The sequence below is a fragment of the Panthera pardus genome, unplaced genomic scaffold (genome assembly GCF_024362965.1).
Source record: "Panthera pardus isolate Hobbes unplaced genomic scaffold, ASM2436296v1 HiC_scaffold_13, whole genome shotgun sequence".
NCBI lineage: Eukaryota > Metazoa > Chordata > Mammalia > Carnivora > Felidae > Panthera > Panthera pardus.
In genome coordinates, this window is record NW_026526688.1 from 80,754,976 (window position 1) to 80,781,316 (window position 26,341).

Genomic DNA, 26,341 nt, shown 5'->3' on the forward strand with positions numbered 1-26,341 from the left:
CTGAACCATCTTGCTGCATGTTTTTGTGTAGTAAATGAATTAAGAATGGTTTGTACATTTTTTAACAGGTAGAAAAATAAATAAATAAAATTTCATGACACATGAAAATTAAATGAAAATCAAATTTTAGTATCCATAAAGTTTTATTGGGACACAACCACTCTCAGTCACTTATACATTATCTATGGCTGCTTTTGTGCTATAACAGCAGAATTAAGAATTTGTGATCATATGGGCTATAAAACCTAAAATATTTATTATGTTGCTGTGGCATAATAACAATATGTATCTTTGTCCCAGCTTTTTGACACAGAGCTTCAAAAAAACCCTTGGCACTTCCTGAGTGATTGGAATGGTTTTCTTATGCTAATTATGCTAATTAGGAGACTCTAGATGGGCTCCTAGGTAACTTTAGGATGTGGGCTGGTCAAAAAGATCAAGCTGGTAACTAGAGGGTTAGAAATTCCAGTCACTCCACCTCCAGGGAAGGAGAGGGAGCTGGAGATTGAATTGCCAATGATTTAATCAATTGTGCTCATATAAGGAAACACCAATTAAAAACTATGGACTCTGAAGCTCACTGATGCTTCCTGGTTGGTGAACATGTTGATGTGCCGGGAGAATGACTCACTCTGACTCCATGGGGACAGGGCACAGAAGTCCTCAGACCCCCTTCTTTGTGTATTGCTTATAATCAAAGTGTAATCTTAACTATAGCACTTTCAGTGAGTTCAGTGAGCTGTTTTATTGAATTATTGAACCAACCAGGGTCATAGGAACCCCTGAATCTATAGCCACTTGGTCAGAAGTGCTGGTGGCCTGGGACTCCTGTAGTGCACCTGCCTGCTGAAGTGAGGGCAGTCTTGTGGAGGACTGAGCTTTGGGCTTGTGGGGTCTGTGCTAACTCCAGGGGGGTAGCATCAGAACTGTATTGCAGAATATTCAGATGGTGTTAGACCAGTTGGGTTGAAATTGAACAGTGGCCCTTTACAGAAAGTTTTCCAGTCTCTGTTCTAAGGCTTTATCAGTTTTATTGATCGTTTCCCCCAAAGAACCAGCTTTTGATTCCATTGAATTCTGTTGCCTTTATGGTTTTGATTTCATTCATCTGTTCATGTCTTTACTTAATTTCCTTCCTGTACTTACTTTGTGTTTAATTTGCCCATTTTTTTCTCATTTCTTATACCGAGGGGATTATGCCATCCCTTCCTATCTTGGTGTTCAGTGACGACATGTTTGTAACTTGAAATTGGCCTTGGTGGGAATATTTACATAAAAATCAGCCAATATTACAAACTAATGTTCCTCCCCTCATCTTGAGAGCCAGTTACTAAACATTTACCAGCATACTACTTGTAACAGAAATAACACAGCTCTTTTTTAATCTTCTCAGGAGACCTAACATAAAAAGATGATCTCAAATGAAAAGTTAATTCAGAAAAAGAGAGTACTTGATAGTGAAAAATGTAGATTAATAGTGAAAAATATAGATTGTAAATCTGGAATTTTAAAAAAGATTATGCAATCTCTGATCCTAAAGACATGAAGAATAGGATAGGGAGGTTCCTATTGTTCGTGATTTCAGTATAGTCCTTTTTGAGGACTACTTTTGGAAAATGCCTTGACTAGATGATCTGCAAAAGTCCATTTCAGTTCTGTGAATCTATGGTAAGTTATTTCCCAGAAGATGGTAGGAAAGCTGTTTTATTGCTAATGAAAAGCTGATGAGAGAGTTATTGCTGAGGGATTGATCCATTGCCCTCTTAAGAAGCTCTGTGATTCCCAGACCTAATGGATGGAAAAGAGCAGAAACAACAGAGGTAGGTAGCTAGAGTCTAAAATTTGTAAGAAACATCAGACGATTCAACGTAGCTTGTCACTTACGTTTTGTGGATGCCCTTCTAAACAAAGTGTTAAGGGAATTCTTGGCCAATTTCTCTGTTGGTGTGCTGAGAGCTTAGTTCGTGGGTTGGCATTAAATAGGGCTTCCATTAATTGATCAGAAAAGTGCTTCTTGTCCATCACTAGGAGGTATTGAAAAAGTCCACTTTAAAGGAAATTTTAGTAGTTAATTTCTGTGCTGCCATATCTGTGATCCCATTGATCTTATTGTATTATAGCCATTATGATGTCTAGCCCAATACTGTGAGCAGATACTGTGGCATTTATTTTTGAATTATTAGTGCTTAGAGTAATAAATTAATAAATTTGTGTTGAATGAATGAATAATTAAAGGAGCATTTATTTTATTCCTTTTTAGCGGGACATAGGAAACCCAAAAGATAAGAACAATTAAACTTCAGGGATATTGAGAATTGGAATTTTAAAAAAGATATAATGTCAAGTAGTACAGAATATTTTAAGTCAGTTTTATTCAGCTTTTTCTTAGAAATTTACAAGTGCTTAATAAGCTATTATTAAATAAATAATATATATTTTCAATTTAATAGTTGGTAATCTGAATTATATGCACAGTTTGCTCCTAAGCATTCTGTGTTATTATAGCAAGTAAGTCTAGGTGGTTTTTTCTTGGTATTCTCCTCAATTTCATTCAATTTTTAGTCAGACATTGAGCACCTAATATGTACATAGCATTAAGGTTTGCCTAAAGATTAAAGAGAGAACCTCGAAAATGTTTGTTGTGAATAATATTACATTTATTGTATGCTTTTTTCTAATAAATACATAATCAGTGAAAAAATCTTGAAAATCAAGGAAAATCACAAAGCAGGAAAAAATCCATAATCCTATTACCCCAGCATAACCACTGTTAGTGTTTGGGTATATGCCCTTTTATATTACATATTTATAAATATCTGTTAAACAATATGTGAAATAGACAGCGTTGAGTGTAATAGGGTACAGGGAATGTCTGGGTATGAGTTCTAGTCTGGCCTTGCCACTAGCCAATATGACCTTGGGAAGGATCCTTTTATTTCTCTAGAGTTCTATTTCTTCATTTCTAAAGGGATTTTCATAGTATCTAAGGGCCCTTACCAGTTGAAAATTCTGACTTTATTGAAATTGAATACCTTCAAAGACTGAGATTTCAGGAGGATGAAATTGCAAGTGTTTGATTAAGTATATATTCATCTCAATTATGAGGCTGGTTTAAAAATCTTGAACTGGCATAAATATTTCCTACTAATATAATTAGGTGTTATTATGAAGCAGCTATACTTAAAGTAACAAATTTCTCCTGGAGCAATCATCACAGTCTGAACTGGTGAAGTTATTTGAGCTAATAAATATATTTTTAGGAAAATGTTAAAGTAATATTCATTAGCCTTTAAGTATCCTACCGAAAATAAGAAATACAGGATCACCACTATTTTAAGTATGTGGCATTTTATCAAAAAAGCATACCAAGAAGAGAATCAAAGCAGCTATGTTACTTGATTCTTTTTGCACCTCAAGAAAATTGATTTTGTCTTCCCTCCTCTATTCCATGCATATTGTGAAAATGTTAGGTTGCTATGCAAGAACTATTGCGTATTATGCACCCACGCTTTAAAAGTGTTAAAAGGTGTCTGGTTTTTCCTAGAAGGGTCAGTTTTCATATTAAATATTTTTTGTTGAGCAGTTAAGGTATCCTTTTACTTTTACCATTTTGTAGAAGGATTTTTTTGTATGCATTTTAACGGTTATTTAAGAGTCCCCATGTGCTTAGAAAGGAATCTGAATATATGTGCCTTTTTTTTAAAAGCCTCAGCACAATGTGGGTTATTCCATCAATACCATCAAATGACTGGGAGCTGTAGTTGGAACAATATGTAAAAATACAGCTTGTGAAAGATTTCCTTTATTAACTGTCATCATCGGCAGAATATATGTTCAAATAAACGTTGTGTAATAACTAAATTTGAGATTAATAGGCCCCTTAAGAAACAGCGAAGTCATTCAGAATAGTCAGTGAAAAATAGGCTGTAAGACTGTAACATGCACATATTGTCCTGCTTACATGCTCTCTCTGGTGTCATTCCCATTTATCACTGTCGGCGGGCTCTGTTCTCATTAAAACACTCTTGCACAAAAGCAACTTAATTTTCTTAAGAGGAGAGGACACCTGATTCAATTTAGCACCCAGAAACAGGAACTTGAATATATTTTTTCCTTGCCTGAATTGAGATGAATAGTTACAAACAAGAATAGCCACCCCCCCATTCACCTCAAGATTAAGGATATTAAATAATTTTTTTTTCCATTGGTAGCAAGAAGTGAACCTGTAGAAGCAGGCAAGAAATGTAGCTTACTCTGAGAAAAGCAGCTGGATGCATTTACTAGCAACCTGCATTTATATGAACTTCTGTTCATTCCTGCAATGTTTTTGAAACAAAGAATTAAAATGGTTGTTAAGATGGTGAATTTTAATGGTACATGTTCTAAAAGTAATCTTTCTTTAAATTGGTGAATGCCTTGTAGTAGTTCTATAGTCTTCATTTAGTGCAGTAACATAAATAAGGGAATAAAATGAAGAGTGTCCCTTTAATGTTGAGCATGGTGTATAAATTCATATTTTAATTGATGTCCCAGATATTTAGTTTTCCGTGGTATGGTTCAATAATACTTAAATGTAATATAGAAATGTATAACTCAGTTTTACTTGTTGTAAGATATATACAGTGAAAATAGTGGTAATTAAATAGTTAGCCCTAGCAACTAAGGTGCTTCTCAGAAAGCCAAATACAATTGGCTTTTAAAGCGAATGGGATAAACTTTTCCTAATTCTTTCTCTTTCTTTTCTTTCTTTCTTTCTTTCTTTCTTTCTTTCTTTCTTTCTTTCTTTCATTTTTCCTTCCTTTCTTCTTCTTCTTCTTCTTCTTCTTCTTAGCACTTCTATAGCACTTTGCAAAATACAAGTAAAAAGAAAATATTTTGTGTTTCTGTGTTTAATAAAAGACCAAGGATTGGAACTCAATATTTGATGTCTTTATGTTTTTTCAACTGAACCTGTGCTTGGAAAGGAAATAAATATTAAATAAAAATTTAAATTTAAGTAAAAATTAAAATATTAAAAACACTATACATTAAAAATACTATATTCTTGTGAATCAGAGCTTGGAGTGATATAAATTCACATAATTGAGGAACTTTTCCAGGGCAGGACAATACAGCTTTGATTCATCACTGGTAGTCAATTTTCTTTTCCTTTTCTTGCTTTCTTTTTCTTTTTTCCCCCAATAATGTGCTGTGCTATATGCGATAGGAATAAGACATTATGCTAAATAAAACTGAATATGCCTACTCAAACTTATATCTTAGAGGAAGCATTTTTGATTTATCTAACCTGCCCAATTAGTCCTTTATTATTTTCTGCCTTATTTAGGAACATTATTGTATCAGTTAGACTTCAGGTAATGGAAAATCAGACTACAAGTAGCTTAAACAAGCAGAGACTTATTTTCTCATATATTAAGATGCCTGGAGGTGGGGGTTGCTGGCATTTGTTCTGTGGCTCGATGACATTAGAGTGGCCGTCTCTGCACTGCTATTGGTCTTTCTCTTCTGGATGCCAGCTTTCACTGCTCTAGGCAGGAAGAAGGAAGAAGGACAGCGCCAGAAACTAACCTCCCTAACCCCCACCATGAAGCATGCATGTATCAATTTATATCTCATTGTCCAGAACTTTGTTGCATGGCAACCCTAGCTTTTCCTTTCTCATGTGTCCTTTTTGTGTCTTATTAAAAAAAAAACAAACCACAATTGTTTCCTTTTTTGAAGGCATAAAGATAGTTTCATTTTTTGCTAGATGTTTTCAAGTATTGCTTTCCAGCTCTAGGCGTTTAATTCATGTAGTATTTTCTTTTCTTAGTATATTATGAAATACTGTTTCTCCTCCTTTCCTAACTGCTTTGTAATGGTGCTGTTGTCATGTTCAGCTTTCTCACATTTGTAATTTTGTATTTTAAACTTCTGTTCAGTAGGGGTTGTTTCAAGTGGGAATCCACTGTGTTCTGGATTGTTGAAGTGACTCCAAAGAGAAGTTTGCGTTTGCTAAGGCCTTAGGGGTTCTACTGATCTTTCATTGATTTTGTCTTGTCTTTTCTTTTCTTTTCTTTTCTTTTCTTTTCTTTTCTTTTCTTTTCTTTTTTCTTTCTTTTTCTAATAAATGTTTATTCATTTTTGAGTAAGAGAGAGAGAGATGGAGAGAATGAGTGGAGGCAGGGCAGAGAGAGAGGGGGACAGAGGATCCGAAGTAGGTTCCGTGCCGACAGCAGAGAGTCCGAAGTGGGGCTCAAACCCACGAACTATGAGATCATGACCTGAGCTGAAGTTGGACGCTCAACCGACTGAACCGCTCAAGTGCCCCCCGTCTTTTGCTTTCTTGAATTAGTCTTTAGTTTGGGATTCTTGAATCAGATGGTAGGGGCAGTGCAGTTCTGTGCACACCGTGGACGCAGCAGGCCTTGTGTTATTTTCTTGATTTTGTAAGTAGAGTTGTCAAGGTGCCCTTGTGGTAGTGGGGCAGTCCTTCCAAGGTTCTGTCTGTCTGCTTGCTACAGGTGCCTCCACTCCACTTGTCACCTTCTGCAGGTAGAAGCTGTGCTACTTGTTGCTTCCAGGGCCCAGGGCCCAGGGCCCAGGACACAGGCCTGTTGTCCGGGAGGGTGCAGCATCGCCTCTCCTGCTTTACCACTCTGCTTTTGCCCAGCCTCCATGTGTCTAGTACCTGACTTTTCTTGTTTTCTTTTAGCTCAGCTTTACATTGAAGATGTTGTGTTGTTATTTTAATCTCCGTATTGAGTGGTGGGAACTTAAGGATTGTGTGTGCGAAATGCCATCTTACATACTCCTATTCCCCACCCCTCCTCTCTCCTTTGGCAGCATCCCTGGCAGATCTCACGGTTTTCTGGTCACTTTTAGTTGCAAAAATAGTCATATGTGTAGTAATTAGCATTTACATGTTAGTATTTAATTTAGGGCAGTCTAGCTTAAAACTCCATACTCCCTTCTTTCCCAATTTAGGCCTAACCTGTGTTTTAAAAACACAAAACATTGTACTTTTTTCCTTAATGAATGTATACATATATGATAAAAATATAAAAATAGTAGAGGCAGGACCAGTAGAGAAGAGAGCAAGGTCTGTTACCTTTTTTTTTTTTTTTTTTTTTTTTTTTTTTTTACCTTCTCACCCTCCCTACTTCCGGCTTCTTTAGGGTCAGGGTGAATAGAACAAATGCATTACAGTGTGGGGGACAGTCTTACTTTACTGGTGTTGATGTTATCCGGCCCTTAGTGCCCTGTGTCATGGTGGATACCCACAAGCTATGTCTTTTTGCTGGACAGGTTAAGGGAGGGAGTTCTTCAGACTGTACCTCCAGCTCCTGCTTCACAACATATCCCCTCAGCCCCTTATTGCCAGGGACTCCTCGCCCTTGAAGCCTGCTGTTCTGCTTTTCTCAAAAAGAGTTAACATTTGATGGCAGTCCTCTGAGGCATGTATTTGGCCCATATGGAATTGACAGAACCTGATCCCATCACAGAGTTGAAGTACACTTTGCCCAGTTGCTTACTCTCTCTCTGTCCCACCATTGTGGTCTGTTCTAGGCAGCCTCCCCAACTTTGCTGTTTCTATTCTGGAAGCAAGTGCCTGTTTCCTGCTCATTACACAGCCTTATTCTCCTCCCCAGTTCTAGGGAATTAACCATGAGGTTCCGAGAACTCTCACACAGTGCCCTCTGCTGGTGACTGCTTTCTCCCCTGTAAACATCCTGCATGGGGCCGCAGGTCGGCTTTCTCCTCTAAAGGAAAAGTCCAAATACCCTCTTACTCCTGCAGATTTCCTTTTTATCAATCCCTTCTAGAATTTCTAGTCTTTTTTTTTTATACAGCCTGCATGTGAAATGGTCCCTGGCCTGGTTTTCATGTCTTTTCGTGGGTACTATATGTCTATGTCTGGTATCTTTACTGTAGGAATAGTGCGGTGCTTGCCACGTATTCTCTTTAGTTTGGTGCATTATTGGAAATTCTGAGACAACCGTAAGTGTCCCATTTTAACATTTTGCTAAACATTTCTGATTATGTTGACTGGGGAAGCAGGGTATGCAACAGTGGAAACCGGAAGTTTCAGAAATTAACTTGCAATAGATCATTAACACCCAATGCGAACAATGGATTTCATTATTTAGTGGATTGATGATGGAAGGAAAAAGAGGGCTGTTGGACCAGCATTATGAAAATTTTAGACATAGCGTCATAAGAGGAGACTTGGGGGAGACTTGGGTAGGACTCAGCAGTGTTCATATATCTGAAGTGCAATCATTTAAAAAAAAAAAAAAAGACTACATATTTGTGTAACTCCAGAGCATGGGACACTGTCAGGGCACCGCCATAACAGATGGTAAAGGTTTCAGGCTTACTGTAAGGTAGAACTTCATAACATTTAAAGGCATTCGGCTGTGGCAGAGTTTGCTTTTATGAGTTAGAGGACTCTCTGTCCCCATTATTTTCAGTTTTTTTTTTTAATTACCTTTTTATTTCAAGTAGGTTATAAGGAAATGAATTTGTTCTTGAACTTACTCAATTTACCAAAATAATTTAATAAAGACATGTTATATTGGGGCACCTGGGTGGCTCAGTCGGTTGAGCGTCCGACTTCGGCTCAGGTCATGATCTCGCGGTCTGTGAGTTTGAGCCCCGCATTGGGCTCTGTGCTGACAGCTCGGAGCCTGGAGGCTGCTTCGGATTCTGTGTCTCCCCCTCTCTCTGCCCCTCCCCTGCCCATGCTCTGTCAAAAATAAATAAACATTAAAAAAATTTAAAAAAAAAGACATGTTATACAACATATAAAATAACAGATATTAGGTAAAATTGGGCAGATACGAAAAGCAATATAGTATCTAAAAATATGTGATATAAAGAAAGTCTACTCAGTATTAAAAAAACACTTATATGAACTTTTTTCCAGCTAGTCTTGTTTTAATTATCCATCAAAGTAATTGCGCCAAGGTATACACTTTACAGGTAGGACTCATGAGTTAAAAATGAAAACATTACTGTGCAGGGCATTCAGTTCGTATAAGTATTCATTCATTCATTCATTCATCATTTGATTCAGTAATATTTATTGAGGGTCTGCTATAAGCCAGGTGCTGTTCTAGGCACTGAGGACATGATCTTGTACCAGTTAGGTAAAATTCTTGTTGTAATAGAGCATTACAGACAGGAAATGGGTATTTAAGTCGTTTCTAGCAAAAACAATAATAACAAATGAAATGCTATATTTAAAAATCAGTGAATCCTTTCAGGTATGGCTTCTAGAAGGTAGGAGAGAGGAATCATATCCTAAGAGTCTTTTGTTACGTTAATGAGGTAACTTTTGGAAAGCCCCCAGCTCACCTAAGGATGAGGCTTGTTGCCAGGGGAACCAAACAGCTGATTAAAGGATTGGAATTTTTGGTTCTGCTTCCACACCTCTAGGGAGGAGAAAGGGGCCGGAGATAGAGTTCAATCAGCAACTGCCAATGATTTAATCAATCATACCTCTTAAATGGAGCCTCCGTAAAACCCCAAAGGACCGGTTCGGAGAGCTTCCGTGTTGGTGAACATGTGGAGGTGCTGAGAGTGTGTCACACCTGGAGAGAGCTGGGAAGCCCCGTGCCCTTTCCCCATACCTTGCTCTGTGCACCTCTTTCATCTGTCTGTTCCTGTATAGCCTTTTCATAATAAAGTGGCAATGGAGTGAATAAAACCATTTCCTGAGTTCTGTGAGCTGCTCTAGCAAATTAATCAAACTCGACGAAAGGGTGTGGGAACCTCCAATTTATATATAGCCAGTGCGTCAGAAGCACAGGTGACAACCTGGCCTTTGTGGTTAACATCTGAAATGGGAACGGTCTTGTGGGACTGAATCCTTAACCTGTGGGATCTGACACTAGCTTAAGGTAGAAAGTAGCAGATTTGAGTTGAATTGTAGGGCACCTAGCTGGTATCAGAGAATTGCTTGATGGTATGGGGGGAAAAAAGTTAAAAGAATTATACATAATTTTGAAGCTTGCTTTTTCACTTTAAATATCTTAGCCAGCTTTCATATTGGTATATGCAGATCATCTTTTTTTTTTTTTTTTTTTTTTTTTGAATTTAAAGAAGTTAACATATAGTGTAATAATGGTTTCAGGAGTAGAATTTAGTGATTCATCACTTACATATAACACCCAGTGCTCATCCCAGCAAGTGCCCTCCTCAATGCCTATCACCCATGTAGCTCATCTCCCCAGCCAGCACCCCTCCAGCAACCCTCAGTTTGTTCTCTGTATTTAAAGTTCTCGTCTGGTTTTCTTCCCTCTCTGTTTTTATCTTATTTTTCCTTCCCTTCCCCTAGGTTCATCTGTTTTGTTTCTTATTCCACATATGAGTGAAATCATACGATATTTGTCTTTCTCTGACTTATTTCACTTAGCATAATACACTCTAGCTCCATCCATGTTGCAAATGGCAAGCTTTCATTCTTTTTGATTGCCGAGTAATATGCCCTTGTATATGTATATATATATATATATATATATATATATATATATATATATATATACCACATCTTCTTCATCCATTCATCAGTCGATGGACATTTGGGCTCTTTCCATACTTTGGCTATTGTTGATAGTGCTGCTATAAACATTAGGGTGCATGTGCCCCTTTGAATCAGCATTTTTGTATCCTTTGAGTAAATACCTTGTAGTGCAATTGCTGGGTCATAGGGCAGTACTATTTTTAATTTTTTGAGGAATCTCCATAGTGTTCTCCAGAGTGGCTGCCCCACTTTGCATTCCCACCAATAGTGCAAAAGAGTTCCCCTTTCTCCGCATCCTCGCCAACATCTGTTGTTTCCTGAGTTGTTAATTTTGCCATTCTGACAGGTGTGAGGTAATATCTCATTGTGGTTTTGATTCGTATTTCCCTGGTGATGTATGATGTTGAGCATCTTTTCATGTGTCTATTAGCCATCTGGATGTCTTCTTTGGAAAAATGTCTACCCATGTCTGTTCATTTCTTCACTGGATTATTTGGTTTTTGGGTGTTGAGTTTAATATGTTCTTTACAGGTTTTGGATACTAACCCTTTATCTGATGTCATTTGCAAATATCTTCTCCCATTCCATCTGTTGCCTTTTAGTTTTGCTGATTGTTTCCTTCACTGTGCAGAAGCTTTTTATTTTGATGAGGTCCCAGTAGTTCATTTTTGCTTTTGTCTCCCTTGCCTTTAGACATGTCTAGTAAGAAGTTTCTGCAGCTGAGGTCAATGAGGTTGTGGCCTGTTGTTTCCTCTAGGATTCTGATGGTTGCCTGTCTTACATTTAGGTCTTTCATCCATTTTGACTTTATTTTTTGCATATGGTGTAAGAAAGTGCATGTCCATGTCCAGTTTCCCAACACCATTTACTGAAGAGACTGTCTTTTTCCCATTGGATATTCTTTCCTGCTTTGTTGAAGTGTGATGGCTGCAGAGTATTCCTTGGTAATTCTAGATTTTATTTCACTAACTCTATTGTTACATAGCAGTAGTAAATTTTAAAACATTGTTTATTTAAACATATTTATGTAACTGTATATAACTGGATCATAATAGGGAGGCTAAAGGAAATAAAACAAGATATTGTGAAAGAGATGCTTGTATTGGGTTGAGACTGAAGTCTTGATCTGTCATTGCTTTTGCTTGGCTTGGAGCCAGGTGTCAGATCCAGTCTTCTGCCAATCCTTGTATTCTGCCAAACATATAGGAAAACTTAGCAGAAGAGGTAGACTTTAGACATTTCTGGAAATCTTACTTATTTCAGCAATTCAGCAGATAAACATGTAGGTGCTTAAGATGAGCTTCATCAGATTCCTTCCTCAGAAGACTCTAGTTTCTAGGAAGGCCAGGAGGCATGTAAATAGATAGGTTATTTCAATGGTGTAACAATTGCCATGGCAGAGGTATGCTCAGGATGTTGTGGCAGCAGGTGTGGAGACACTCAGTCCACTTAGAAGTGAGGATATATGTGTGTTGGAGGAGGTGATTGAAAGCTGCTTGGAAGGAGTTGCTAATATAAGTGGGAGTTACCTAGGTGGAGGAAGAGGGAAGGGCATTCTAGGCCAGGGAGCGAGGTGGTAAGAAACAGCACAATGAGTTTGAGGAATCACAAGTGGTTTAGTATTGTCGGGATATAAAATTGGAGGCAAGAAATAAGATGGACAGAGACCTATTCATGGAAGGCCTTGTACATCGTGCTGAAGAGCTGGAAATTCCTCCTTAAGTCTAAAGACACACATGCCTTTTATGTATGAGTGAAACACTCTCTAAATATTTATCATCACTCTTTGGGACTCTGGAAAACATAATTCCTTTATATGCTGCAAGAGTAGAATTAAGTCAACTATTAGGTTGATTATTTGTCACTATTGAGCTCAAGATCCTTGGTTCAGTGTCCAATTTCACATGGTTCTTGAGATACCCAGAATGCAGAGTATTCCTTGGATCACGAATTAGCTGTTTCACAAATGAATGCCAGAGCTCATTGCATGGGAGCACCAAGTGACAGGATAGGTGGGTTCAAATGCATCAGCACCAGCACCAGCAGAAGAACAACTAAGAAGTTGGCTTGCAGCATCTTCGGGTGCCTAAGACAGCACGTCACTGTCATCGCCATTATTTTATAAAATGCCAATCCACATACAATATATTGCTTGTGTTTGGGTTAAAAAAAGAGAATTGGTTGGAGTGGGAAAATGGTAATTTGATCTGATGACTGGTAGTTGACTTATTTTACTTTGACTTCTGAGTCTTTTTACTTCTAACAATCCATGTGTTTTTGTTTGTTTGTTTTTGATTTTTTTGTTTGCTTGTTTTTAAATACTAGCCAAAACCGTTAGTTACCTTGAATAAGGTTGGTGAACACGAAAGAAACACATTTGGAAGAGAGAAGCTCAAAGCAAAATACCTCATTCCTTTACTAAAGAGATCAATCCATTTTAAGCACAAAATAGGGTCTAGAAATAAACGGTGGTTGTGGGGAAGGTGCATTTCTTTTGTAGGAAGGAAGGCAGTGTTTCCAGTTGATCTCACTACGACTCATTTATTTATATAGTTTTACTTATTTTTCTCCACACATACAAGTTTCTCCTGAATCATCCATAATGGAATTCCAGGAAGATGGGTTAAATATGTTGCCATAGTTTACAATTGTCATCTGTAATGTTTTATTTAGCCAAAGTTTTTTTTTCCACTACTCCCTGTACAACACGGAACACCATATGCCATTGTCCCTGTCAGGAAGCAAAGGTTTCCTTGGTCTGTGCCTGTGCCTATGTTTATGCCACAGAGGAGCTCTGGTCCAGTGCCATCTTTTATTGATAGGGCCAGCAAAGAAGAAATCTAATGAAATTATCAAAGCTTTGAATTAATTATGAACTTGAATAGGAGAGCTAAGCTCTCTGGAGCCAGGGATCTCATTACCTATGCACTCTCATTGCATCTTCTTCTGGAGCAGAAGGCATTTTCAGCTACAGCTCTTAGCCTGCCTTTGGACTTTATTCAAACTTGCTAAACTGACATCCTTTTCTTACTACGACGTGGCTGCTAATGTCCATGATGATTAATTTAATTCTGCTCTTGATCTACAGGAGATGTCAATAGGTTTTCTCTACCCTTCCTTTTGCCTTTTATTATTTTTTCTTTCTCTCTCCTTTTTCCCCCATCAGATTGGATGTTATACAAGTTTTTATCCTTTTTGGGTAATGTGAGAAGCTTTCAGGATTCAGGTGTAGCTTCATGGAATATAGTGATTGATTTAAAGTTAAGAACTGTATCACATCTACTATGTAATCCCTGGATGTTTAGGTAAGCGCAAAGTCAAATGTTTCTTCTTTGAATTTTGAACACCAAGTGGAAGTTTTTCTTGCTTGTTTCTCCTTTAGCATTAATGGTACATCGTCTTAGCAGCATTGTTCACATTCTAATGTGTGTTGTATGGGAACAACAGATCTCACTTGGTGGGTGTAGCTCGTAAGACATATGCTCCCTGATGCAGAGTAGTTAATGTTTGCTTTACAATTCTGGTTTTTCTTTGCCCGGTAACATGAAAAAAAAATTTTTTAACAAATATATCAACCTCTGTTTTAGGTCAACTAACAAAACCAATAACAAGATTTCAGTTTACTATTGGTGGTGATTCTTTGGTAGTGTCATATAGGTTCAAAACATCTCCTGGCAAGTCTTTTCTGCTTGCTTTTGAGACCCATTATTTATGAATTCCTAAGCTGCAGCTCATCTATCTTAGTAAAGTACAGGCCACTGGCAATTTTTGTAAGCAGTGACTAACTTTGCTTTATAGAGTCAATGTTTTAGGGTTTTGAATAGTGGGGGATGGGAGAATGATAATCTTTGCTTTTCTTTTTCCTATTTACTTTCAGTGAGTTTTTCCCCCTATTTATTTTCTTTATAGGCAGCTGCAATATTTAATTCAGCCTTTGGAAGTTTTTTGGTAAGTAAATATGGTTTAACTTGTCTATAATAACTTTTGTTGTGATGTTGTTTATATGAAAGCTTTAGTGAAAATTGGGACTTTTTTTACTATTGGATTAAATATAAAAGTTTTTGAATCTTTTTATGTGCCGTTAACCATACCCTGAAGAAATTAGTTAATAAGTAAAGGAAATGTTCTCTTACATTATAATTTGGAGGCTTGGGTTTAATATTCCATTTAATGGATTCAAGAATCAATTAAAACACTGTGTATCTCCTTATAGAAGTTATGTCAATATATTGATCATTTAATGAGGTCTTTTAGATTATTATTATTTTGTATCATGGGACTAAGGATTTTGAAAAGGAAACATGACCCAGCTGGTCAGAAAGGGAATGCTAATTTACTTGTTGACATGTCATTTATTTTGTTCATTTCACTGTCAAAGAAGCTACTGTCATGGATGCTTCTGAGAAATCTGTGTGAAAAAAATTTGAAATGAGGAAATAATTAATGAGTAATTTGGAGGAAAATGCAATATTTTTTTGACATGTGAACTATAAATGGTATAAAGGTTAGAAAATAGTTCAGTGTTCATAAGTAGAGCTAATAGAATTCTAAGGACGATTCTGTTGTAGCGTTTTCAATCGGTTTTTAAATAATGATATAACAAAGACTTGGTTTGTTTTATGAAAGAATGAGAAAGAAACTGAGTTTTCTGTTAATTACTTTTATTTATGCCCTCCCTAAAACTTTGCCAAATTCATGAAAATAAATTAGAATATTGTGTTTTTAGGTCCATAGTTCATGAACAGATATGAAGTACAGTGATTTGCAAATAATTGAGAATAAAATCAGGAGGGTATAAAATAGTTCACGAGTCTAGGCAAAATATCAGTTACTTCTGTTTAAAATGCTCTTTATGTCACTACTGTATGCATCTGAATGTAGCTGGAGCTTTTAAACGTGTTGTTACATGATGTTAATTCTATGTAGTGCTACACAGCTTTGAAGGTCCCGATGTTCTAGAGCTTTAAATGATGTAGCTTCTGCAAAATTTATGCTTAGAGTAGACCTTATTTTTAAAGAAGTAGTAATGTTATTTCTGATGTCGTATTATTGGGTTTTAGAAGAGAGTTAATAGTGTCTATTTAATGGAAATGAGCTCTTGAGCTACTTGTTCCAGACTCAGTAGTATTTTGTTAAATCGTTTTTTTCATCTAAGTATTATTTTTCATTATTTGTCACAATTGACAAAATAATATCTGTAAAATATGATCTTGCTGGAAGCCAGATTTTTTATATAGTTTAGAATCATATACATCCACTACCAAAGCATGACTTCTAAGCTGAATCTCTTACTCTTTAAACATCTACAGTAATTGAGAAAATAAGTTTGAGGCAATTGTCTAAGTAACTAAAATACTTAAATACACCGTCCCTTAGTTGGAGGACAAGCTCACTAAGTATAGTTTTGAGTTTTGCACTGATTGTGTGAACAGTGAACATATCGGAATATGTGTTCTCCCAGGCCTGATTATTTGATAAGGTCCAGGAAAGTAATACCTGTTCTAGGGACTCTTTAGGATCTTTATTCTACTCTTGCACTTCTAAGAAGTTGTGCATTCTCACTCGTTAGTCTTCTGCTCTTTTTCCTCTTTTTTTATTTTAATTCAACTAATCAAAAGTACTTAGTGATCTCCTACTACACAGAGATGGTTTTCTAATAGCCGTGGAGGGTGCAAGATACATGATGTGGGTCCCACTGTGTTGTGGATATGACTCACAGAAAAATACAATGTAAAAGTTAACAGGTCAAACCAAAGATGTTACTAGATGATGTAGGACTGTGAAATGGCACAGGCCATAGGCACTCTGAATTGGAAAGTCAGACAGAAGCCATTTTGCTGAGTTGGTCCTTGAAGTATGGTAGGATTTAGCTAGTAGAGAAGAAAGGAGGAGAACTGGCATGAGTGATGGCAGAGAGGCAGAAGTGTCTTTTTCCATATTTCCTTCCCCCTCTGTTACCCGCTTTTTGAAAAATGTTTATTTTTTATTTTTGAGAGACAGAGATAGAGAGTGAGCAGGGGAGGGGCAGAGAGAAAGGGAGACACAATCCCAAGCAGGCTCCGTGCTGTCAGCGCAGAGCCCGATGCAGGGCTCCAGCTCACGAATCATGAGATCATGACGTGAGCCAAAACCAAGAGTCATTTGCTTAACCGACTGAGCCACCCAGGAGCCCCTGTTACCCCCTTTCTTTCTCAAAGTTAAAAGTTACCAGAAAGGGTTTGAGAATGCAAATTATGACTGGAGATATTTTGTTCCAGTGTTATAAGAAATAATAATTCTATTTCTTCCCCCCCCCCCCCCCGTAGTTACAATTATGGATTACGAACTATGGATTATGAACAAATTGGATTATGAACTATGTATGAGTCTGGACTAAATCCATTAGAATTAGTTTCAGATTATTTAACAGAAAAAATAATAATTGTGGCATACAGGACAGAAGTTTATATTTCTACTATGTAAAATCTGGAAGGAGGCTGTCCAAGTGTTGCATGGTGGCTTCATGGTCTCATTGTGGATGGATATACCTATCTTTCTCCTCCAACCTCCACAGCCTGCACTTTCCTTCCTCAAGCTTACCTCATGGTCCAAGACAGCTGCTGGAGCTCCAGCCAAAAAAAGATACCTGGTTAGTAAAGTCTTTATCCTGGGAAAGCACAGAGCTCTCCTAAAATCTAAGTTTGCTTTGTTTAATTTGCATTCCTAGAATTCCAACATCATCCTTGCAGTCATATCTTATTGCAGAACTTACTCAAGCAATCCTACTTAGCCACTGGAGAGGTTGGGACATGTGGCAGGTTGCTAAGAGCTAAAAATTGGATTTCTGTTACTAAGAAAGAAGAGAATAAGTATTAAAAGGGAGCTAGCACTTTCTTCATGTGAGCAGTGTACAGCAATTGCCAAGAGGTCAGAAAAGATTAATCTCAGTTGAATGATATGAGAAGGCTTCAGGGAGAAGTTGGTGTTTGATTTGGGCTTAGGAAAAGGACTTATTTTAGAGGAAGGAAATTCTGAATTGTAACCTTCATGTTTTAGTTTGCTATTCTTTTTTTTTTTCATTTTTCACTTAATTTACTTAAAAATTTTATTGAGTTTTTTTTTTTTTTTTAATTCTTGTATAGTTAACATACTTATATATTATTTTCGGGCCTATACTATGCTGTTGTATTATTTTCAGGCTTACAATATAGTGATTCAACAATTCTGTACATCACCCGGTGCTCATTACAAGTACCCTCCTTAATCCCCATCACCTATTTAACCTATCTCCCCACCCACCACACCTCTGGTAACCATCAGTTTGTTCTTTATAATTAAGAATCTGTTTCTTGGTTTGTCTCTCTTTTTTTTTTCCCTTTGCTCGTTTGTTTTGTTTCTTCAATTCCAAATGTAAATGAAATAATACGGTATTTGTCTTTCTGTGACCGACTTATTTCACTTAGCATAATAATCTCTAGCTCCATCCATGTTGTTGCAGATGGTGGGATTTCATGCTTTTTAACGGCTGAATAATATTCCGTTGTAGATCGGTCGATCGATCGATCTATCACCTCTTCTTTATCCACTCATCTGTCAATGGATACTTGGGCTGCTTCATAATTTGGCTATTATAAATGATGCTGCTATAAACATAGGGGTGCGTGTATCTCTTTGAATTAATGTTTTTTTATTCTTTAGGTAAATACCCAGTAGCGTGATTACTGGATTGTACAGTAGTTCTATTTTTAACCTTGTGAGGAAAGTCCATACTGTTCTCCACAGTGGCTGCACTAGGTTGCATTCCCACCAACAGTTTACAAACCTTCCTGTTTCTCCACATCCTCACCAACACTTGTTTCTTATTTTGTAATTCGTAAAGGATAGTACTTGTTACAGTGTTTTTGGAATTCTCTTTATAAATGAAAAATACTCACTCTTAAAATTTAGGAGGAGGGGTAGTACTATGGTTTCTGGAATCAGAATGGCTTAAATCTTCATTTGACTGAATTACTAGCCTAATCACATAACCTTCCTTATATATAAAATGGAGTAGATAGTACCTAAACTATACAGTTGTGGTGAGCATTAAATGGGATAATTTATATAAAATATTTGTATGATCTAAGTTTTTTCCAAGCTCATCCATGAATTTTTTTTTTTTGGCATGGCCATGGACATCCATAAAATGAAGAATTGGTTATCTCTGACTAATGATTGTTCTCTGATTATTCTCTAGTTACAAGTGACCATTTCTTTTGTAGTTACGTAAATAGAATCTAAAAAGGGCATTTACTTCAGATTCCATTAAAACTTTGAATGAAAGCCTTTTTTTTAGATGAATTTTTGAAGAAAGAACTCTGAGGGCATTTTTGTTGATTTTTAGACATCTGGGTATACCCCATAAAATACTGTACATATTTATAGCTAGTTTAATAATGTCCCAGGTCTAATTAAAACACAGTGTTTTTAAGAACTAATTGTTACAGAAAACTGTGTTTTGTTTTTTTCTAATGTAGCTAGGCTGGTAATAACCAATGATAGATGAATTCAATTTACATAAATTTCAGACCAAGAGCATATTTTAAAATCATGCCACAGAGGATTGCTTTAAGTTAAGAAGTTAATGTCATTATCTCCTCCTCTCATTTAAATTGTTCTGTTTACAATAATTGTGAGGTATAATAACTGTTTTAAGTTTTCTCAGTTGATGAGATTTTAATAAAATTTGATAGCCACCTCTCTGAATAACTAAATTGTTGTAAAAAGAATATATATATATATGTATATATATATTTTTTCTGTATAACATCAGGCATTTCAAGTTCAACCATCTCATGTGCTGCTTCCTCATCAAAAGAAAGATTAAAAAATAGATATTGGCAACTTTTAAAACAATTGCAATTGAAAAATCCTCTCTTTAGTTTAAAAAGATTTAACTGTGTTGAAAAAAATCTGATCACATGATTTGTTAGAGTTTTGGCATTTTTGGTTTGGGGGCTAAATTGAATGGTTCCATGTCTTCAAGAATTATAGGTTAAAGTTTGACAGGAAAAGGTAGAGCTTTTGCCTTTCAGACTCCTCAGCCTATTTTATTATTTTTGGTAACTCTTGAGGGAGTTTGGTAATTCCTGAGGAAACCTTGGTGAGTGACAAAGCTGATCATGCCAAATTGAGTTTCTAATAACTGTGTTATATGACATCATAGCAATTCATAAATGTAAGGATTCTGAAACATTAGCAAAGAGTTATAAGCAAAATTAAATCATCTTTGTGAATGTATAACACCAAGTCTAAAAAATATCTGTAAGAGTTATTATTTACTCTCTAAATCTCTTCATTTAAAGTATAAAGAAATGGGTTGATTTTATGTAATTCTTTTAAAATAATTCTTTTAAAGTAATTCTGCTCATTACGGGAATGAGCAGAAGCTATTCTAAAACAAATAGGGGTTAAAAGGAACTCCTTGCCTTAAGCTGAATAACTAGCCAGAATATATTTTTCTTCCCTTACTCTATTGTTGTTCTGCCTTCCCTCTCAGCTTTGGCTGGTCTGCCATTACTACCCAGCTTTGTAGTAAGATTTGAATAGTTAAATGATACTCTTAAAGTTGCTTGAAGAAAGGAAATTCCAAACACAAGTGACATGTTTTAATAACTCAGGATATGTGTTTACCACCTGTTTTATTCTTGCTTTCTTATACAAAAATGTAGTAAGCCACACTTAGCATGGTCAGAGAGGAAGCACATTTACTTTGTTATTCATTGATTGCTTTTTAAAAATCAGAGCAAGAATCTCAAATATTAATGAAGAGGGTTAAGGGTTGTAACCAGAGAAGACTCAACTGTTACATTAGCTTTCCTTTCGCCTAAATCTAGAATGTCAATTTCTAGTTTTGTTTATGTTTGTGGAATACTCATTTTGTGTAACACTGGAAACTACGCTGATTTTTTTTTTCTTTGTTTGCTTAAAATCCTGACCAACCCAAATTACTCAGTTGTGATTTTGGTTTTCCCCCAAAAGTTCATGACTTTTTTTATAAAACAGGCTTTTATTTTCATTGAGCTTACATTCCAGAGCAGACAATTAAACACTTTTCAGTACCACCTTATAGAATGTTATCTCAAGTTCGTTCCTTACTGCTAAGGACTTGATAAAACTAGAATTTAAAATAACCTATTTTGGGTTTTAAAATACCTTATGAACTCTGTTCAGACAATGGGAAGTAGGTTTCTCCCTTGATAAAATAGAGCCCATCGTTATGCTATATATTTCATTGAATCACCTTTTTGGGCAAATGAATGTTATAAAAGCTGAATTGCTAAGAACAGACTACTTATTCTTTAAAAAGATGCAGTTGGGTTATTTATTAGTATGGGACAAAATAGGAAGGTAGGATATAAAATTAACACACATATACTCAGAGTCCATTATTCAAGGCACTCTCCTAGACACTGAAGCAAATATGTGAAGAAAATAACAATAAAAGATTTTAAAAAGAGGGAAGACAAGAACTGCCTTCAAAGCAATGTCTTCCAAATTTCAGGCACTTTTTATGACCTTTGCCGTGTCAATATGTTATTTGTATTAAGTTAAAACCCACTTAAAGTTTTTTTTTTTTGAGTTCTTTCTACATCTAAAGTGGGGCTTGAACCCACAACTCCAAGATTGAGAGTTGCACACCCTGCTGACTGAGCCAGACTGGGGTGTCTAAAACTCACTTTTAAAATTTAACTTTTTTAAAAAGTAAAACTTGGGGCACCTGGATGGCTCAGTTGGTTAAGCATTCCACTTTGGCTTGGATCATGATCTTATGGGCTTGTGGTTCGAGGGCTCGGGCTTTGTGCTGACAGCTCAGAGCCTGGAGCCTGCTTTGGATTCTGTGTCTCCCTCTCTCTCTCTGTCCCTCCTCCGCTCTCGCTCTGTCTCTATCTCTCAAAAATAAATATTTTTTAAAAAGTGAAACTTGACATCAACACATAAAACAATTTTGTCATGAATAGAAGGCCACTGAAATTAAATCAAATGGAAAAAAAAAACTATTGTTAATTGGTAGCTAAACTGCTGCCTTCATAAGTCTCTGAGCTCATAGCCTGTCCTCTTTTTGATAATAAAGTAAAATTAGTACTGGCCCCAAACCCAAAACAGCCTCTTCCTGCAATCTAAAAGATTGAAAAGAGTTTTTGAAAAGAGAGAAGGTCTCGTCACTACTTCTTTGCTCGTGTGTCGTTTATGTCATCTTGCTTTGACTTCCACTTTGCTCAGCACTGTTCTCTCTAAAGTCATCTCTTAGTCATTTCATCAGAGGTGAATTAGAACCATCTGGGGAGGTCAAAAGAAGAAAGGTCCTAACCAGGGAGTCTAGCAACCTGAACATGTTATTGTTTCTTTGTCAGAGTTCTTTCCCATGTAACGTTTGTCCAGAAGAGCGGTATGCATGTGAGCCAAACATGTTTGCAGAGGTAAATAAGTTATGATGCTGGCAAGGAGAACCCTGCTGTAGCTACATTTGGGTTTGTTTCTAAAGCAGACTAGTGTTTGAAGTGCTGTGATTAAAAATGGTCTTTGTTACTTAATAAAAATGTATAGAAACCTTACTCTGTTTAAGCTCTGTCTGTGTCATCTGACAGGACTTGTGTGGCAAGTAAATGCATTAGTCACAGTGACCATTTTTCTTGCAAATTTGTGACATAGATTTAATTATAGGAATGACCAGCAACTTACAAATCTAATTTTGGCGGAGGCTGAGGCAACTTTTTTTTTTTATTTTAATAATGATGGATTTTTTTTTTAAAGCAATGATTTCATTACTATTTAAAGAAATCTACTGGTGTAGAACCAGCCAATTGACTGAAGTTATTTTATTACCCTTTAACAAATGCCATGTAGTTTCATTTCTATTTTTATTAATTTTTAAAATACCATTCTGGAAAATACTTGCTGTTATACCCAGTTAGATAAAAATAAATAAATGTAAATGGGGGGAGGGCAGGATATGGTCTCCTAAGAAACATGATCCTAGTGGTTAGGTTGGTTAAAATGACTACATTTCCTTAATGTGAATCCAGCCAACTACAGAACTGCTGAGTTTATGACCATTAGTAGGAGATACCCATAATTAGTAATGATAATGTGGGAGATAGTTCTCATTCCTCCACACCAGAAGCTTACTTGATTACTCTATTTATTAAGCTAATATTTGGGGGATCTGGGGATAATAATGTGGTGAGCCGAACGAGGTTTCTTCTATCTTTGTCTGTATTATAGATTCTCAAGGTGAGAATGTCAAATCCCATGGCAGGCAGGGGAGAGGGAAAATTAATAATTTTCTATTATTAATATACCTCATTGATTCAAGACCCCACTGCCATTCCAAAATAAATTGGGACATATGGAAAGAAGCAGGAGGGCATCTGAGGTTGCATGAACTATATCAACTTTTGGATTCTACCAACCAAAAATAATGTTTCGTTTGATTACTGATCTTTATGATGAAAGCAATGCTAGACACCTAAATTCCATTGAGGATTCAGGTTTTTGAGTAAACATTTAGTACTTCTCAAAAATAATCGTCTGTGTTATTGGAAATGGCAGATTGTAGTTTGAAATAAAAAAAAATGAGACATCAGCTCTTTTAGCTCTAATTCACTTCATGTCACTGTTTGACCTTATATCAGTTTTATTTAATGAAACATTTGTGGACTTCCTACTATGTGCTAGGCTCTGGGTGAGGTTCTAGAACTCCGAAAGGAGAGTAAAACTTGCTGGATTTAAATGGCATTTCTCACAGTATAGTTCCCCAAACCGATTCTTAGTTGCCAACTGATGATTTGGACCCACAAAGTTTGGTGACCACTTCTTATAACTACAGAACGTCGGGTAAGGTAGTAGACGATCATCTCCAGTTATCACAAAACAAACAAACAAAACCATTCCATTTTGATTACAGCTGTAAGGAAAACTGGATTTTAAGTTTGTGTGTCTGCCAGCTTGGTTGTTTTTAAAAGCAGTTTTGTCAGAGACCAGATTCAATTTGTAACTACATCAAAAACTGACTTACAAAAGTATCTTACTGTATGTATACCTTATTCTATTACATATAACATCGTGTTACATCATTGTGTTAAGAATTAACTTCATAAAAGCTACTACAGTGGTTATTATATGTTTATTATAGAACTTTTGAAAAATAGAGATAGAATCACCTAGATATAACTACTCTGAGCATTTTGGTGTATGTCCTATGTATTTTGTACATATAGTTAATAAAATTGGAATTGCATTATATAGACGATTTTATTTTCTACCTTTCCCCTTTAACAACATCTATACACATTTCCTCATATTCTTATTTCTACCTTGTTTACTTGATTTTGCTTTATATAATGAATAATAATAATATTCTTTTGGACAGGGTATGATATTTATTTAGTTGTTTCTCCATTGACAGTCATATGGGTTGTCTATATTCTTCTACTATTATTTAAAAAAAAAGCTTCCACAATATTTTTGTGCATAAATATTTGTGATTCTCCCTTTTAATTATCCATCTTAGGAGGAGTCCCTAAGAGAACAAAAACTGAGTAAAATGCTACAAACTTTTAAAGGATTCTTGATGTTGCTAAGTTGCCATCCAGAAATATTAAAAAAAAATTATCATCCGAATATGTAGACGTTCAGAAATACTCATTTTTCTTTATCATCACCAACTCTAATTATTACTTTTTAAAAGTTTTAGCAAACCCTTGTTTTACTTTAATTATAACTTTTTGAGAAGTTGATGTTTTATTATTATATTATTTATATATATATAAATATATATATATTATTTTATTATTATATTATTATTTATTTATTACTTATTATCTGTTTATTGGCCATTTGAGATCCTTCTGTTGTCAATTATTCATATACTTTACTTATGTTTCTTTTGGGATGCCTATTTTGGTTTCAAAACAGTCTTTTTATATTGAGGATATGAATACTCTATTTCACATATTGCAAATATTTTTGCTTGTTTGTCTTGAACCTTTTTTAAAAAAAATATTTATTTTGAGAGAGAGAGAGAGAGAGAGCACAAGCGGGGGAGGGGCAGAGAGAGAGGGAGAGAGAGAGAGAGAGAGAGAGAGAGAGAGAGAGAGAGAGAAATCCAAGCAGGCTCTGTGCTGTCAGGGCAGAGCCCGACACAGGGCTTGAGCTCACAAACTGAGATCATGACCTGAGCCAAAATCGAATTGGATGCTTAACCGACTGAGCCACTCAGGAGCCACTGTGTTCAACCTTTTAATTTATTTGTGTGGAGGGGTGAGAGGAGATGATTTTTAATTGACAGAAGTTTAAAATTTAAGTCAGATGTATTAAGATATAATTTTTATACAGAAAAATCGACCCATTTTAGATGTACAGTTATGAGTTTTGACAAAATGTAACAGTCATGTAACTACCGCCTCACTCAAGATAAAGAATATTGCCATCCCTCCCAAAAGTTCTTCTTGCCTCTTTGTAGTCAGTCGTCCCCTTACCCATCTTCAGCCTTTGGCAATCACTGGATTTCTTTCTTGGCCCTATACTTTGCCTTTTCCAGAAGGTCCTATGAATGGAATCACACCATGTGTAGGCTTTTGATTCTGGCTTCTTTCACTTCGTATTTGTTTTTGTGATTCACCTTTGCTGTTGTATTGTCTATCGGTAGCTCACTCCTTTTTATTGCTGAATAGTATTGCACTATCAGTTTAGCAGTTGATGAACTTCATATAGTTTCCTGTGTTTGGCAATTATGAATAAAGCTGCTATAAGCATTTGTGTGTAGGTTTTTGTGTAGATGTATATTTTCATTTCTTCTGGGGGAATACCTAGGTGTAGGATTGCTGAGTTACATGGTAAGTGTATGTTGGACATTGCAGAAAACCACCATACCATCATCCAGAGTGGTTGTACCATTCGTACCAGGAATGTCTGAGGAATTTAGCGCTGCACAGGGTACTAGCCAGCCCAGGGTATTAGCAGTATTTTTTATTTTAGCCATTCTAATAGGTGTACAGTAATTTGTTATCATAGCTTTCATTTGTATTTTCCTGATAGCTAATGATGTTGGACATCTTTTTATGTACTTATTTGCCATCTGTATATCTGTTCAAATCTCTTGCCCATTTCTTATGGAGTTGTTTTCTTATAATTACATTGTGAATTTGTAAATATATTCTGGACAGCAGTCATTTAGGGATATGTATTTGCAAGTGTTTTCTCCCAGTCTGTGGCTTGTCTTTCACTTTCTTAATAGTATCTTTCAAAAAGCAGGAGTTTTAAATTTTGATAAAACTCAATTCATCTATTTTTTTTCTTTCATGGTTCATGGTTTCTGTGTCCTTTCTAAGAAATCCTTATTCAAACCAAAGTCACGAAGATTTTTCCCCGATGTTTTCTTCTAGATGTTTTAGAGGTTTTGTTTTTGCATTGAGGTCTTTGCTCCAGTTTGAGTTCATGTGTGTATATGGTGCCACGTACAAATTGGGATTCATTACTTTACATATGTTTGTAGAAGTTTAAAGTTTTCATGTCTGTCAAATGTATTCACCTTTCCCTTAATGGATTTTTTTTTCATAGCCTTTATACTTATTAAGCCCTTTTCTAATCACAATGTCAGGTAAAATTTCACATGTATTTTCTTCCAGTTTTATAGACACAGTGTATATCTGATATATGTTAAAAAGCAAAGCCTGTTATATGAGAGTTCAGTAAATATGAGTAAGTTTGAAAGCACTTCACCTGATTATGGTGTCATTAGCTAAAGAAGTCAATTTATGTTGTTACTGTCCTTACTGGTTTTCTTTTTTTTCCTCGTAAGCCCAGCTTTGTAGT

The 26,341-nt window shown here is 36.0% G+C and overlaps 1 protein-coding gene across 5 annotated transcripts in view; it reads left to right on the plus strand.

Moving 5' to 3' along the window:
* Nucleotides 1–26,341, plus strand: part of SLC10A7 (solute carrier family 10 member 7) — a 250,490-nt gene that overhangs the window by 61,190 nt on the left and 162,959 nt on the right. For 3 of the 5 annotated variants that reach the window (XM_019420816.2, XM_019420803.2, XM_053901214.1), the window contains exon 5: nt 14,417–14,455. The exons of the other annotated variants lie outside the window; for them this stretch is intronic. In XM_019420816.2, coding sequence (XP_019276361.1) covers nt 14,417–14,455 — 39 coding nt within the window. The remainder of the gene's footprint in view (nt 1–14,416; nt 14,456–26,341) is intronic. 5 annotated transcript variants of the gene reach the window in all.